Source organism: Erpetoichthys calabaricus, chromosome 2 (assembly GCF_900747795.2).
Source record: "Erpetoichthys calabaricus chromosome 2, fErpCal1.3, whole genome shotgun sequence".
In the NCBI taxonomy this organism is placed as follows: domain Eukaryota; kingdom Metazoa; phylum Chordata; class Cladistia; order Polypteriformes; family Polypteridae; genus Erpetoichthys; species Erpetoichthys calabaricus.
In genome coordinates, this window is record NC_041395.2 from 270254986 (window position 1) to 270271670 (window position 16685).

The 16685-nt window shown below is 36.0% G+C and overlaps 1 protein-coding gene across 3 annotated transcripts in view; it reads left to right on the plus strand.

The window, feature by feature from the left end:
- LOC114645594 (A disintegrin and metalloproteinase with thrombospondin motifs 14) overlaps positions 1–16685 on the plus strand; it is a 328718-nt gene that overhangs the window by 295705 nt on the left and 16328 nt on the right. For all 3 annotated transcript variants that reach the window (XM_028793429.2, XM_051922924.1, XM_051922925.1), the window contains 3 exons: positions 15173–15296; positions 15986–16069; positions 16230–16393. In XM_028793429.2, coding sequence (XP_028649262.2) covers positions 15173–15296; positions 15986–16069; positions 16230–16393 — 372 coding nt within the window. The remainder of the gene's footprint in view (positions 1–15172; positions 15297–15985; positions 16070–16229; positions 16394–16685) is intronic.

The following is a 16685-nucleotide window of genomic DNA, read 5'->3' on the forward strand; positions in this document are numbered from 1 at the left end:
TATAAGTAAAAGAGGAAGTAATAATTCAATATCTACCACATAAGTTCTGCAACACTGGGATACTCATTATGACAACTGAGTGCCAGTTCCACACCATGACTTATAAGGGAGTGACCATAAATCCTCACCTCATCAGTAACAGACAACTATTAAAAACTGGAGTTTAAAAATGTAGTTTTCGTATAGCACTAGACCATTTTTTCCATTAGGGGCCAGATTGATCGCACATGTGGTACTGCTGGACCAAAATGAAGTTGAGTTTTGTCTAATTTGGTAAACAGACATTCCAGCAGATTGTTTCAGGCTATCCATGAATATAGTCATATTATGGTTAACTATACCCAACCCTGACAAACTTAATACACTTGAGTAACCCTGGCAACTGTTCCTCTACAGTAACACCACAAAAAATATAGAAAACAAGAAAGTGTGTGATCAGTCCAAAGGAGAATTCAATTCGTAGCCAATACAGGATTGACATGAATCATGAAACAGCTTCAGTCATGCAGAGAAGATCAGGGAGGCCTTCAGCCCCACAATATTAGCCTTCTGTATTACTGTTATGATTTGCTAGACTTTGTTAATTTTTCTAAACTCATTCTGATAGTTTTATATGTAGGTTTTGAATATTAGTATTTTCTCTGTCTGTTTTGATTTAAACCTTCTCAGTTGAATTTATATTTATTTTTTATATCTTTCTGTGTTTCCATTTGGTTTTTAAGGCATCCATTGCTATGAAGTGAGAATAGGTTGTCAAGAGGCATGTACCAGAAGTCTCACTATATGACATTATTGGGGTGACAATATATAAGCCAGCACAATTGTGGATAAGTCTTTTCAAATGCATTAACATCATTTTGCTCATTTTTCACATTTGTACAGTAAAACTTCTGACTGTGCATCTTTTGACTTCAACTTTGTGATCATTGTTATTGTTGACGATCTGTATTTTCTGAATTAATGAAGAACAACTTAAGAACATATACTGACCATGAATTTTGTCTACCTATTAGAAGCCTAGTGTTCAATTTAGTCTTTAGTTTTGACCCTTGTTTGGTTTTTGTCAATGCTTTCATCTCCCGGTCCTTGAATCTCATTTAAAGCAATTACTGTTGCTTTGCGCCAGTACGTTCACTAGGTTGAATGCTTTTCTTCTTTCTTCTTCATGGAATACTTTGGGTCCCTTTCGGAAGCCATCCAACATACCCAGAGGAATCTAAAAATGAATGGGGAAACTCATATGTCCTAAATGGAAAGCAGCAATAAACATGACTGGGAAATAAAACTAGGATCTCTGTCCTCATAACACTTAGGTAATATCATACCTGTAATAGTATATCTTTAAGATCTGCCTTTTTAAATTAGCTGCCTAACATTTCAGGGGCCTCATCTATAAAACTTGCTTGTGCTTATTAGACACATAAATAAGACATTTCATATGCAAAAGTTAGTGTTTATAAAACACAAACTTTGTGTAGAAATTGTCTTGATGCAATGGCAAGTTTCAACCGTCTGTAAGCATTTTAGTAACTCCAGGTGTTAGGACAATGAAGTGAAGAAAAACTCTAATTTCATTGCACATTTTAATGACACTTCAGCCACATTCTGATGTTCTTGAATTAATTATGTCAGTTAACTGAAATGATCTGTCAGTACAGCTGTTGGTAATAACGCCTAATGCATATGCATAATATTAACTGCTTTTAGTGAATATCCTATACATATATTTTGTCTGTATGAAATGTGTACTTTTGTTTTCTTTGTGTTTTAACTAGTCTGCATTTTTATGTATTAATTCTATATTTTGTCATTAGAATAATCTATTGTGTATTGCACAATATAACGTTCAGTGGCAGCCTTAGCTCTTTTGGAGGATATTGACAATGACAGGCTAAACCAAGTTTTCAAGTATCATGATCATTTTTTGCCTCATGATAATGACTGGCTTATAAGCCAATTTAGACTTCTTAAACTTGTCCTGTTACAGTTGTGTCCAGAATTGGAGCCTACATTACAGATTCTTTCACTCAGAAATCATACAATTCCTGTTCCCTTACAGGTTTTAACAGGGAATTTGGTGACGTGTGGTTTTTAGTGTGAACTGGCTAACTGATCAAAAATCTCTTTATTCCTGAGCCATCTCATGCCATCTGTATGGGATGGTATACTTATGATGCTATCCAGAAACATGCAATATCCTTACCGTTAGGATAAAAAAGCCAAGATTAAAAGGTAATTTGCACTGATTGGTGATACAGTAATCCCTCCTCCATCGCAGGGGTTGCGTTCCAGAGCCACCCGCGAAATAAGAAAATCCGCGAAGTAGAAACCATATGTTTATATGGTTATTTTTATATTGTCATGCTTGGGTCACAGATTTGCGCAGAAACACAGGAGGTTGTAGAGAGACAGGAACGTTATTCAAACACTGCAAACAAACATTTGTCTCTTTTTCAAAAGTTTAAACTGTGCTCCATGACAAGACAGAGATGACAGTTCCGTCTCACAATTAAAAGAATGCAAACATATCTTCCTCTTCAAAGGAGTGCGCCTCAGGAGCAGATCATGTCACAGAGATAGAGAAAAGCAAACAAATCAATAGGGCTGTTTGGCTTTTAAGTATGCGAAGCACCGCGGCACAAAGCTGTTGAAGGCGGCAGCTCACACCCCTCAGTCAGGAGCAGAGAGAGAGAGAGAGAGACAGAGTTTGTTTTTCAATCAAAAATCAATACGTGCCCTTCGAGCTTTTAAGTATGCGAAGCACCGTGCAGCATGTCGTTTCAGGAAGCAGCTGCACAAAAGATAGCAACGTGAAGATAATCTTTCAGCATTTTTAGACAAGCGTCCGTATCGTGTAGGTGTGCGAACAGCCCCCCTGCTCAATCCCCCTACGTCAGGATCAGAGAAAGTCAGCGCAAGAGAGAGAGAAAAGTAAGCTGGGTAGCCTCTCAGCCATCTGCCAATAGCGTCCCTTGTATGAAATCAACTGGGCAAACCAATTGAGGAAGCATGTACCAGAAATTAAAAGACCCATTGTCCGCAGAAATCCACGAACCAGCAAAAAATCCGCGATATATATTTAAATATGCTTACATATAAAATCCGCGATGGAGTGAAGCCGCGAAAGGCGAAGCGCGATATAGCGAGGGATTACTGTATTCTTAATGTAATCAGTGCAGTTGACTGCATACATGTTGCAATAAAGTCATCATCACAGAATTAATTTGCTTTTGGAAACAAAAAGTATTTTCATTTAATTAATATACAACTAATACGTGATGCTCAAATGTGTCTGACTAATGTTGTTGCACATCTCAACTCAAGATTCCTTTATTTTATCAGACAGTAGTGTGGGAAGTAGTTTTCAGGGTCATACTGTGTATAATGATTGGCTTCTAGGTAAGTAAGCCTAATTGAATGGATTTTAATTAAGTTTAGTACATTTCAAACAACTTATATAGTCTTTCTTTCAGGTGAAAATTGTTATGATAGGGAGTTGCAAACATGGCAAAAGAAGTGAGACCGCCAAAAAGCTCCACAAAGGGCAGGCCAGCATCTTCACAAACCAATCTGGAAAACACTTACTTCAGACTAGCTTGCCCCAGAAATCTATCTGCATGCTATACCCTGAGCAGGCCCCAAAATGGAAACTGGCCTTAAAAGCTCAAAAAACCTTTGAGTCCTAAAATATACAGAATGCTGTACAAGGCATATTAAATCATGAAAACTCCAGTTTGTAAAGACAGTTACAAACAGTAATCTGTGTAAATTGAAAATCTATTTACAAAAATAGGAAATAACAAAAATGTTCAAAATGGCAATCCAAGGCATAACAGAAAATATATAAAAATATGAACAATGATCATTTAAAAACAACAAAAATAATGAAACGGTTAATAAATATAAGAAAGGGAGAATCCCTGGATGCAACAAAGCAATAATGGGCACAAGAGGTGAGATATAATGAAAGGCATTTCTGCACATAATTGGTAACAGAACAGACCATTGGTTCATTAAAGTGTAGATGATGGTATTTGGACTTGTTGGGCAGTACACTGTCATACTGCTCCTAAAAAGTATACTGCACTGAGATCCATGTGCGCAATGTTGAACTGCACAAAATCAGAAACATGGACTGCTTCGGGTCATCGACACAATGACAATTCAAAAATGTCTGAATGTTGTACTTTGAATGTAGACTAATATTGCAATATTGAAATTTACCTGGCAAAATGATTTTATTTTTATTACAAGTTCAATAAGAGTATTCTTAATATCTTACAGTTCTGTGCATACAGTCTGTGTCAATGCACACTATGTACTGTACTAGCAGCTGTCTAGTACTGCATGATGGCACATTGCTATTGTTCTCTCTACTCAGCTGCTCCCACTCTTGTTTGTGACTCCCATAGAGAGACCATCAAAAAGAATGTTTTTGCAATTCTCCACTTCAGTCAGTAATACCTCGAGTTCTCATTACTTAAGTTTTGTTTCTGCCTTTTTCTTGCATTCTTTCATCACTCAGGAACATGAGTAAATTTATTGGTGATTAGAGAGTGGCTAAATGCATGTGCACATAGTTTTAATTTGATTTCAGATTCATAAAGAAACTTTGCATGGCACATAGCAAACATACACTTCTATAAATACTATTTTTTGCATATATGTTGTTTTTTGCCTTTCAAGTGTAAGCAAATTTTTAACATGAAATCTAAGCAAAGCTTTATAAATAAGGCCCAAGGTCTCTAAATTCTGTCTTAAGAAAGTGCTGGTCTCTATTGGCCCAAAAAGAGGGATATAATAAGACTTGAACTTATAACTTTTTATTATGTTTTTCTTTTTAGTCTTCATTAAGCTTTATCTCAATCAGAATTAAGTGGTAAGAGTTTTCATACAATAGTGTTATTCATAAAACTCTTCAGCTCATCCACACCAGCTACTTTAACAGAAACACTCATTGTGAGAGCTACATTGTCTTCCTCAGGGAACTAAAGACTTCAGAGTAAGTATGATGAGACTAATTCTCAGAGGCTAAAAAAAATCCCACAAAATGAACAAAACAAAGCACGTCAGTTTAATATTGTGTCACACACATGGGCATGGGAAACAGCTGAAGGGCCTAAACACTAGTAATTCTATGCCAGGCCAGGGGGCGGCGGAGTGTACTGACTATCTCTCTCAGTCCCTTGCAGATCTTTCCCGGGAAATCCCACCTGTTGCCAGCCCCAAGGATGACGTTGCTTCCAGGCACGAGGGCGCCACTCCCAGTTCCTGCACTGATGATGTAATTTCCCTTCCACGCCTTTAAAACTGCCATCTTGCCTCAGTACAGGCAGTTCTGTTCTGGACCCTGACCTAAGCACATCGTGCTACTAAAAAAAAAGCAATTTTGTAGCTGAGAAAATATTATATGGGTGGCTGCCCCAACTCTTTATGATGTCTCCGACTCATTCTTGTTACAATTGATTTGAGTGAGAATTTTTTTTTGAAATGGGAGGGTCTTAGCCAGCCTTAGTTTCAAATTAGTCCATATTGGTTAAAATAAACCTGCCATTTAATTGTGTAAAAAACAGCTTTAATTAGTATTTTAGTAATTTTAACAGAATTAATTTTTTGACAATATCATTCTGCTAGTCCTCAAATATGGTAATAAAGTGTGTGTCACTTCTGACTTTGAAAAATAGCTTCAAAGAAACACAGAAATTCAGTTTTAAATCTATTTAAGTTTTTCTTCAGATGAAAAGACACGCATTATGGAACACTTTCCGACAACATAGTTCTTTTCAAAATGCACAGATGAAATCTACTGGATTTTGTTAACCTCAATAGTGTTCAAACAATTCTGAAAGCAGCTTAGTCTTGATATTTAGCCATTAGACAAAAATCATCTTGATAGAGCTCCAAACTAAGCAGAAAAAATATATAAAATCCAAAGTGAATTTGAAACAAATTAAATTCTGTACTTCATCTGATTAAAAAATAGAAAATCAGAAATCTCATCAATTCAGAACATACTGAAACTTCATGTAAAACTGATTATGAATTATCACATTGCCTAACCAAAAAGGTGTACATTGCCATTCACGTCCTTGGCAGTAAAACAAGCTACTTGTCACACAATGAACTTGAAAACCAAGGAGTAATAGTTATGCAGGAACTGTGAACTGGGAGATATACATATAAATATGCAGGAACACCTCTAAATTTAAACTCTATACCAAGGGCAACTTAAAAAAATAACCTGCATTAGAACCTATATAAAATTAATTGTATGTGCAAAATGTTGGTAATTAATGCGAAAATGAGAAATACAAGTATGTATAAAAATTATTTCCCCAACATTTTTAGCTGTTATGTAAAAAAGACAATTACAATGGAATTTACGTTTAACACTTAATATCAATTAATTATACAACAACAACATTTATTTGCCTTTTTGTGTTTCTATATTTATTATGTAAACTATTAAGGCTGTCACTTTCTTATCATGAAATTAAATATATATAAATGTGTGTTATCATCTGTGTACTTAAAACTGAATTGAAAATTTCAAACCTTTCCAATCTGTCCAGATGTTATGTGATATTTTAGGACTAGGGCATCCTGCCACCCAAACCTGACACAGGCAAGCATAGGACACAATTTGAGCACACACATTTTAATTTGTTTATTTATTTATTTTTCCCAGTGGGAAACACCTTCCCCCATTTCTCACCTTCACAGCACAGTTCCAAAGCATTAACACACAGCACTTTCTTTTCTTCTTCTTTCTCTCTTTCTCTTCCTCATAATCCACCTCCACTCCTCCTGGCAAGCTTCGTCTTCTTTCATTCCATCTCTGGCTCCCGGAGTAGTGACAGCTGGCTCCTTTTATAGGCTATCTGGAAGTGTTCCAGATGCTTTGACAACCTTCTTCCAGCAGCATTTCTGGTTGTGGCGGAAGTGCTGCCACACAGGGCTCAGCCGTTCCTGCAATGCCCCCTGGCAGTGCCCACAGAAAGAAGCAGGGCTTCTCCAAACTCCAACTCCCAATGAGCCCTGTGGGAGTCCGAGGCACTGCTGCAACCTAGGGGGACTACCCTCTATCGTTTCGGGGGAGGTAATTCCCTGAGTATGCTCTCTTCTCCCAATGTCCTTCCACTATAAAGGCATCCCAGTCATGCAAGGGCTCTGACTGTATGCCTCACTGTATTTACAGGAGCAACCTATTCATATCTTTAACTACATATTTTGTGTTTTCATTAATCAGAATGACCAGCAGTTTTCTATTCAAATATGAGTTGGTTAGTTAGTTGCAGGGTGACACCACTTTTCCCATTAGCTAGAGCAGATCTCCAGTATTGGCACTTTAGCTAAAAGGCGAATGTCACCTAAAACATTTATTTTTAATTCAAATGTGAATTTCAGCTGTTTCTCACGCACAACATATAAAAACATATGAAGCTTGACAAATGAGAGAAGTCTATTCAGTCCACCAAGTTTGCTTAGTTGTTATAGCTAAATGGTGCCAGTATCTCATCCAGATATTTTTTAAAAGTTGGTAAGGTTTCCAGTTAAACTATATGACTTGGTAGTTTGTTCCAGATTCTTACAACTCTTTATGAAGAATTGCTTTTTAAGTTCTGTATAAATACACTTCCAATAATTTCCACTGGTGTCTTCAAGTATACGATTCACTGTTTCATAATTATACTGGATGCCTTTGAGAACTTTGAAGACCTGGATTATGTCTGTGAACTGTGAAAGAGCAAAGAGACAAAGGCACTTTGAATGTTTGATCGTTCAGGTTGTCACATATTACTTCATTGTATTTTAGTCAAACTATGCTTTTCTGTTGACAGAGGCTACAGCACATATTTTTAGGCACATAGTCTCTGTTTTATAATAACTGGGGTATTGTGAATCTACTTTTTTTTCTAAGTAGAACAATTAAAATATACTCAGTGATTCTTAACCTGAGATCATTGCAGCACAACATCATCAGCAAGACTTAAGTGTCCAAAGTCAGACTATGAGCTCTTCTTGGTTGTAGGAATAGTGTCCGCCTTAATCACCTGCAATTCACTTTTGCAGGAACTGTAAATCACTTCCTACTTTAGTAGTGAATCTAAACAGCAAATGAAGGAAGTTTTTTTTTAGTCAAATAAAAGGAAGGGCATGGAAAAATAAATATATCTTCAGTGTTTTAGCCTTGTGTGCTTCTTCAGCTTGAGTGAAAAACCTTTAGTATTTTACAGCCGATAAAATATAATTTCATCTTTTAACTGTTGTGAACCTTGAACCCGAACACAGACAGACATGGTGTCCAAATGTTCCAAAACACACACGTTTTATTTTCAGCACAACAACACAGTGCACATGCGGTGGGTTGGCACCCTGCCCGGGATTAGTTCCTGCCTTGTGCCCTGTGTTGGCTGGGATTGGCTCCTGCAGACCCCCGTGACCCTGTGTTCGGATTCAGCGGGTTGGAAAATGGATGGATGAACACAGTGCACAAACTAGCCACAATAATGCTCTTTCCTCTCTCTCTCTCTTCTGCCGCTTCCACTCCTCACACGCAAGCTCCGTCCTCTTCCACCCGGCTCCTGGAATGGAGTGAGGCGTGAGGGAGTACTCCAGGTGCTCCCCAATTAACAACCGGCAACACTTCCGGGTGTGGCTGAAGTGCTGCATAGGCATCAAGCTGCTGGTCCTTCCCGTCTCTAGGCGTCCCAGTGGGGCAAGGTCCCTGGACATCTATCACACTGTCTTGACATGACTCTGCTTGATGATATGCCAGTTTATCCAGATCTACTATTTGACTTTGAGGAGAGTAGAGTATGACAGAACATTGTTGTTCTGTCCTCCATCGTGACTCAGTTTCTGCCTAATAGAATCTAGTATAAGAAAAGTGCAATGAAGGTGCTACCAGACACTTCAAGCCCAACAGCTGCTTTGTTGTGGTATAATTTTTGCCTAATGTCTTCCAAATATTTGAGTTATGAACACTGATGTTACTCAAGGTCATTTATGGGTACAATAAACAACAAGTCTATGGAAAGGTGAAGCATCTATTAAAGGAATTAATTTAAATGATTCAATTAGTTGGGACATATTTTACACTTCAGTGGTTAAAAAATGATTAAAAATATGGCTTGGAGCAGTTGGTTGTGCTGTTCTAATTCTCTCAAGAATGTTCTTTGTTTACATAGGACTTTACCAAAAACAGTCAAGTTAGTTATAAAATTGTGCAATATTTAAATGATTTTAAGTGGTGGTTAACCTGTTGTATAAAAGATCTTGAAACTATTTTTTTTTCAATTCACCTATTTCTTCTTAAGTCTTGCCTTCAGCTTGCAGTAGAAAATATACTTTCAACACTTTATTGTATCATATACTGAATATATACATAAGGTTGTTTTTTTTTGTTAACCACCTTTTATCATTCATTTCCTAAAATGCTTGCCGTATATTAAGTCTCATGTCTTGTTTCTTGTAGAATGATTCATGATTAAAACAACACATTTGAAATATGCAACATAGTTATTTTATTCATGATGAATAGAAGGAAAATTATTACATTTTTAGTCTAACGATGAAACTTTTGCTAGCTTTTATGTACCATATATATTCATTATGTTTCTGTTACAAATCCGTTTCTTTGGAAAAAAAAAATTTAAAAATATGTTTTTGCAACAGTTTGCAGTTGGAATTCAGAGGGCTGGAAAATAAAAACAGGTTCTCCCTAGCAGAAAAACTTTGTCCCAAACAATTATTCCATAACTATATATCTAAGGATGGAGTAAAACACTGTGCTTTCAGAAACCACTGCTCTGGAAAAAAAGTAGCATTTAATAACAAAAGAGCTGTGGATGAGGCATTTCAAAGAATAAGTGCAGCAGCAGCAAGATGCAACCCCAGCAGCCTGTCTGCTCCTCCATCAGAGGGCCAAGAGGAAGAAATTGGAGCAGGGGCGTGTTCACAGTAACCACAAGCTTCTGCTGTGTGGAGGCTCTTTGATGAAAGAGCAACAGGAGACACTGCAAGGAGAAATCCCACAGCTGATGCTATGCTGGAGTTGAGGTCCTATCTTGAGGAGCCCCTCATCCAAAGATCTGAAGACCCAGTGAGCTGGTGAGAGGCCAAGGCTGCAGTCTACCCACGCCTGGTTAAGGTAATGGTAGGAAGACTTTGCATTGTCGCTACATCGGTCCCCTCAGAAAGAGTCTTCTCAAAAACAGGACAAATAATCACGGAGAGGAGAAATCGCATCAGCCCATCTAAGCTGAGGCATCTGGCATTTCTGAATGCCAACCTGGCCTAAAAACGTTTATTCAAAGAGTCATAGTGTTGTGTTGTTGTTGTTGAGTTTGGCCTTTATTTAATTTGTTTGCTGTGGTTTTGTGTTAAGCTGTTCATTTAAAGCTTTTATTAAAATGTTAAACAATAGTAACTGTGTATTTATTGTAATGAAAAAATGCATAAAATACGTAATGTCTGAAAACAATGAATAAGAAATTGCTTAGGCTATACACAAACCATTCATAATTGCTTAATTAGGCTAAAATATAAGCATCCAAGTGATACTAAACGAAGAGCCATTCGGGAGCCGTAAGAGCCGGCTCTTTAAAGGGAGCTGATCCAAAAGAGCCGAAGCTTTGAAAAGAGCCGGAGTTCCCATCACTAACTCAAGCTGAGCAGAAATGGACTTTGTGCTGCTTCTGCCAAAATGCCTGCTTGTCGCTCTGCGCGTTTGGAAGGAGGAGTGGGGGGGGTGTATTGAACACACGTTCGCTCAAACCCCCCTCCCCGGAGGCGCAGTACGCTCCTGCCACTTCGCATTGTCAAGGGGGTGGGGAGCTGAATGAACGCTAAGGAGAAGTGGACTTTGTGCTGGCTTTGTGCTGCTTGTCGCTCTGCGTGTCAATAATTTTAAAGCCTTGTATTTTCCTGTCTCACTGTCTTGTCTTGCGTGAAGTTAAAATGTTTTATAATAGTGAGATGTTACTCATATCCTTAGCCTGACATCCACATATCATATGTGTTAACAAAGTGTGTTTTATAAGTTTACATGTGTTTAAAGCATGTGGGATGGGTATTTTAAGGCTTAAACTATAAAAATGTTTATTTATATGGTCTTTCTATATCGCGGATTTTCTCCTGTTGCTGATGGGTCTGGAACATAACTTCCGCGATAGGCAGGCAATCACTTGTATTTAAAAACCCGCGAAGTCGTGAATCCGCGAAAAGTGAACCGCGAAGTAGCGAGTGATTACTGTAATCAGAACCTTTGCTGCTTTAAAGTGGACATATGCAGTATGTTGCAAGGCTTTTATTTTCTTGCTTTACCCATGCCCTATGAACTCCAATGTAAAACGCCACAGCGGGCAACATATTTATTATGATTCACATACATTTTGACCCTCGCAGGTTGCTGTTATGCAGTTCCCAAAGGTGTTGTTTGCATGATGCAATGTATGAGAAAGTGCTGGATAGATGAAGATAAGGAATAAGCAGCTATTTGTTGCTCATTACATCTCTTGCTTATTGTGCATTACTCATTGCGCATACCACCAGTTAGTGAAATATAACAATATTTTTTAAAAATATGTACAAAACGCTTGACTTTTTAACACATTTGCATACAAGAAATGCATATACTGGTCAAATCCCATATAATTTTCAGAATAACAAATTCTTTTTTTTGTCCTGGATAAATGTACATACAGTATCACGTTTAATGGATTTAGTTTTTAAAAAATGTAAATTTCAATATAACAAATGTTTTTATTTTTTTGACCAAAAATGGCCACTCAAGATAAGAATGCGATGCAAAAAATACTTAATGCCACCAAAAGAGACAGTTTGTTGCAAAATTTCCAGTCTTGGGCAGTCTCAGCAAGGCTCAGCAAGAGTATAGGCGCAATATCATACACATAACCGAATTGAGTCAGTGCTCCACCATCTGCATTGGTAGTTGTGTTATGTGTGGCTACTACACTGTTGGGAATTTCATAGCACTTCTCAAAGTTTTCTTTGCGATGAACAAAAAAAGTGAGAAATGGCGTCAGTTTACTATGGGGGAAAAAAAGGTTACACCTAACGTCTCATTTTCATTTTGTATTCGTACATATAACGCAATAAAAATAGTTATATCTCATTTTCAAATAAAGTATTTTTTGCAGTTTAAGAAGCGCAGTTTTTTTTTATACAGGTACTGTCAAGCTTAGGTCATAGAGCTGCACAAGAGCCAGGAAGGTGAGTCCTAGTTTCCAAAGAAAATATAAGTACTTTATTACAGTACAGAGAAGGCGGGTACAGTCTTAAGACTTCTTTCAATATGGAAGCTGCTATTTCAGCACTCAAGCACATGAGATAGGAGCCATGACATGGTAATTGTCCTGTTTAGTTTCCATGTTCAGATTAGAAGAGCACCAGCATCTTGGAATCACCGCTATGGCAAACTAGGAGAATTTAAGGTACAGCAGGTCAAAGCCCGATATTAAATGTTCTAAACAATGTGTGACAAATACATTGCACGTTAAGCCTGATCCTGCAGAGAACAACCAATTACTTTGCCCTTGGTTTACTGTTTACCAAGCACAGCAGAGCAGCTATGGAGATGTCCTTGCACTGTTGCCGTTAGAGATGGCGAATTGCCGGTGACTCCAGTAACAGAAGTATATGTATTTTCCTTGTATTCTTGCTATATTCGTTATAACGAAATTTCCGTTATAATAAAATATTTTTATGGTCCCATGAAATTCGTTGTAAAGGAATTCTACCTATATACCATCTTACTGATATAACCAGCTAAATGAGTCTGATCCTTTTATTTTAAAGAATGAATTTTGTACAGAAAGTGGAATGTGCAGTACTTTTAATATTCTAAATTGTTCCTAATAAAATGTCTCACTTTCCAACAAACACTTCCTTTAATAATGCATTTAGAAAGGTCACCTCATCCAGACCTAAATCTTCCTTATTGTTTTTCCACTATTTATTCCAGCATTGCTATTCTTTTTTTTTAATTTGAATTTATTTTTTTGAATTGAATTTATTAAAAGCATGTAACATTCCATACAATCAAGTCAAACTTAACAAAACTTAATTCAGTTCAACCCCCACCTATGAGAAAGAGATGAAGGTCAACAGCCAAAACTTTGAAAGTAGTAAAGAGGGAAAGGAGTCCTTCTCCCCAGTATAAATGCATATTTTTAAATGTTATTAATTAGATCCTGCCAGGTTTTAAAAAAGTTTTGAACAGATTCTCTAAGTGAGAATTAGATTTTTTCCATTTTTAAATAGTATATAACATCAGTTACCCACTGACTTAAAAGAGGTGGGCTAGGATTCTTCAACTTGAACAAGATACCGTAAGTCTACGTGCTAACAGTGCAGCAAAGGCAATTACAGTTTGCTTGTCTTTCTCCACTTTAAGTCCATCTGGGAGTACATCAAACACAGTTATTATTGGATTAGGAGTGATTGTGACACCAAGGTTGTCTACATTTTTTTGTTCAGAATGATGTTTGGTAAATTTTCAAATATGTGGCTTAGTGAGGCTGGAGCTCAATTGCAATGTTCACAGTTTGGATCTTGCCCTGGAAACATTTTAGACAATTTTAAACAAAATAGATGTGCTCAATAAAAGATTTTAAGTTGAATAATTGAATTCTTTGCACATATGGAGCTAGAGTGAATTCTGTGCAAGGCTGCCTTCCACTCCGTTTGTGAAATGCTGAGTAAGAGATCCATTTCCCACTGTATTCTGGAATCTTTAAAATTAGGGTTACAAAACATTAAAATGTTTTTATACATTATAGAAATGCTGTCTGACTCCCCAAGTTTGATCAATATCTTTTCTGGAATAGAAATAGGTGGGATGTGAGGAAAATTGGGCAGATTTTGTTTAGCAAATATTCTAATTTGGAACAAATTGTGTTGATGAGAAGCTAAATTTTTTGATTGTTCATAGAATGCAAAGACATTATTTATATACAAATCTCTAAATGATTTAATCCCATATGTTTTCCAGACATTAAAAACTGTAAGTTTGAGAGGGTGGAAAAAGGAGGTTATTTTGTAGAGATGTCACAGATAATTGAAAATTAGGTAGAGCCATGCCACCTTCTGATTTAGGTCATTGAAGGATGGCCCTTTGGATGCATGGATATTTTGAATTCCAAATAAATTAATTCATGATTGAATCTAATTTCTTAAAAAAATGATTTGTTAATGTATATAGGGATGTTTTGAAATAGCTTAGGGAGGATATTCATCTTGATATTGTTAAATTTCCCTGCTATATTAAGATGGAGGGTAGACCATTTATGCATGTCTTGATTTAAGTTTTTCCATGCAGACAGCAACATTTTGTGATGTTTACCCCTAGGTGTTTAAACTGATCTGCAATGATAAAAGGGAAGGTGTCTAATCTAATTTTGTTTGCTAGAGAATTCAATGGAAAAAGTAGACTTGAGTCCAGATATCATTTGAAATTCTGTTAGGGCACATATCTTTGTGGGTCTGATCTATACAGTACCATATCATCTGCAAATAGGTTTATTTTCTGTTGAAGTCCTTCTATGAAAATACCCTTTATTTATAATGCATTTCGAAAGTGTACAGCCAATGGCTCAATGGCGATTGCAAATAGCAGTGAGCATTACAATTCTACATTGTGAACCTTGCAAGAATTTTAGATGTTGTTGCAAAAGTACACATGCATTGTTATAAATCAGTTTTAACGCACCAATGAAATTACTGAAATAAAATATTTGATATTTATCTGTATTTTTGAAAGTTTATATTTCCTTCATTCTGAATTCAATTAATGTAGGATAAGAGTTCTTGAGTATAAAGAGTATGGCAAAAAAGATACATTTGTGTGCACTGGGCGTCATTCTTTCATCTTTCCCTATTCACCTGGTATTATTTTTGAACTTTGTTTTGATAGTTATCCATGTTTTTTCAAACTGCATGTCACCAGCCAAAGTTGCTTACCAGTTTTTTGCACTGTTTATTTCAACATTAGATCTGTGGCAAGCCATCATATTTTTTCCTGACAATGAAGATTTAATTAATATTTGAACAAATACTTGGAATATACATCTTCTCTGAAATACTGCAGAGATTAGTTTTTATAAGTCATATTTTGTACATCATTTCTTACTTGTATTTTGTTTTATAGCATGTGGGTTGTGATAAAGAGATTGGCTCATACAAACAAGAAGATAAATGTGGAGTGTGTGGTGGAGATAACTCACACTGCAGGACAGTAAAGGGGACATTTGCAAAAACCCCAAAGAGACCTGGTTAGTAAACCTGTGAAATATTATATCATATTATAAATATTTTAGTTTTCATCTATATAAGATATATCTTACTTCAGATTTTTCAAGTACAACATTATTCCAGTTCAAACATACAGACACATTTCTTTTACATAACTTATCTGAGTATTGTTTGTTTGTTATAATATACACAATATAGTGTGAGGTTTAAGGAATTTTAAATAATATAAAGTAATGGTGAAATATGCTGATTTTAAAGCTTATTTAGTAGAATGTTTGATTTTAATTTTATTAAACCAAAGTTAAAATCATTTGGGAAACAAAAATTAAGTACAGCAATCTGATAATTGTTTACTTGACATTTTCTTCAAGATAACAAACTGGCCTGTACACAGTATATGTGAACAGTTTTGGTCCAAGTCTTTATTCAGAAAAAGTCTGGGATAGTATTATCTATAGTAAATACTTCTTATCTTAAGAAATGCACTACATTAAATGATGGTTATCTGAATTTGTGGTACATTGATTACTGTAAAATGTTACCTTTACATTTCATTCCTATTCATGTAATAATTGTGTATTTTTCCATGTTTTAAGGTTCACTACTACAACAGCTTGGAAATTCTTTTAGACTAATTATAGTATTAGTACAGTATAAACATGATGTTTTTAATTAAGAATTATCATTGAATCTGTTTTTTTTCACATAGCTGGCATGCTGAAAATGTTTGATATCCCAGCTGGAGCTAGGCATATCCTTATAGAAGAAACTGAACCATCACCTCATGTAATCGGTAAAAAACATCTCACTTCTTAAAAAACCTGTAGAATGTTTGCTGATTACAGGGAAGCTTCAAAGTACAATTTTAGATATTTTGGTTTTACTTTATTTACAATTTTATTGTACCAGGCAGTTATCAAAAATGTAACATGGTCTTGCTTTTATCTTTATAGCCATTAAGAGTCAAGCCTCTGGTAATTTCATGTTAAATGCAAAAAGTGATGAACCGAAGTCAAAAACTTTCATTGAAGGTGGTTTGGAGTGGGAATACATAATTGAAAACGGAAAAGAAAGTTTGAAGACAATAGGTCCACTGCATGAAAGCATTATTGTTTTGGTAAGACATATATATATATAAATGCTCATTTTGGAGGGAATGTGAAATTGTTAAAATTGACAGTTATAGAGAGATACAAATCCAAAAAAACAATCTTTATTTGAACATTTTTCCATTGTTTTCATCTATAGGCTATTTCAGCCAATCAAGTTTAAATACTGTATATTAACAATATTAAACTAATCTGCTTGCTTTTTTACTTTCGCGTTTACATAGTATAGAGAACAGGAATTGTGAAAAAATTCGACCTCAGGATTTTTATGAATCTTGACTTTTAGACCTCCCTGAGTCC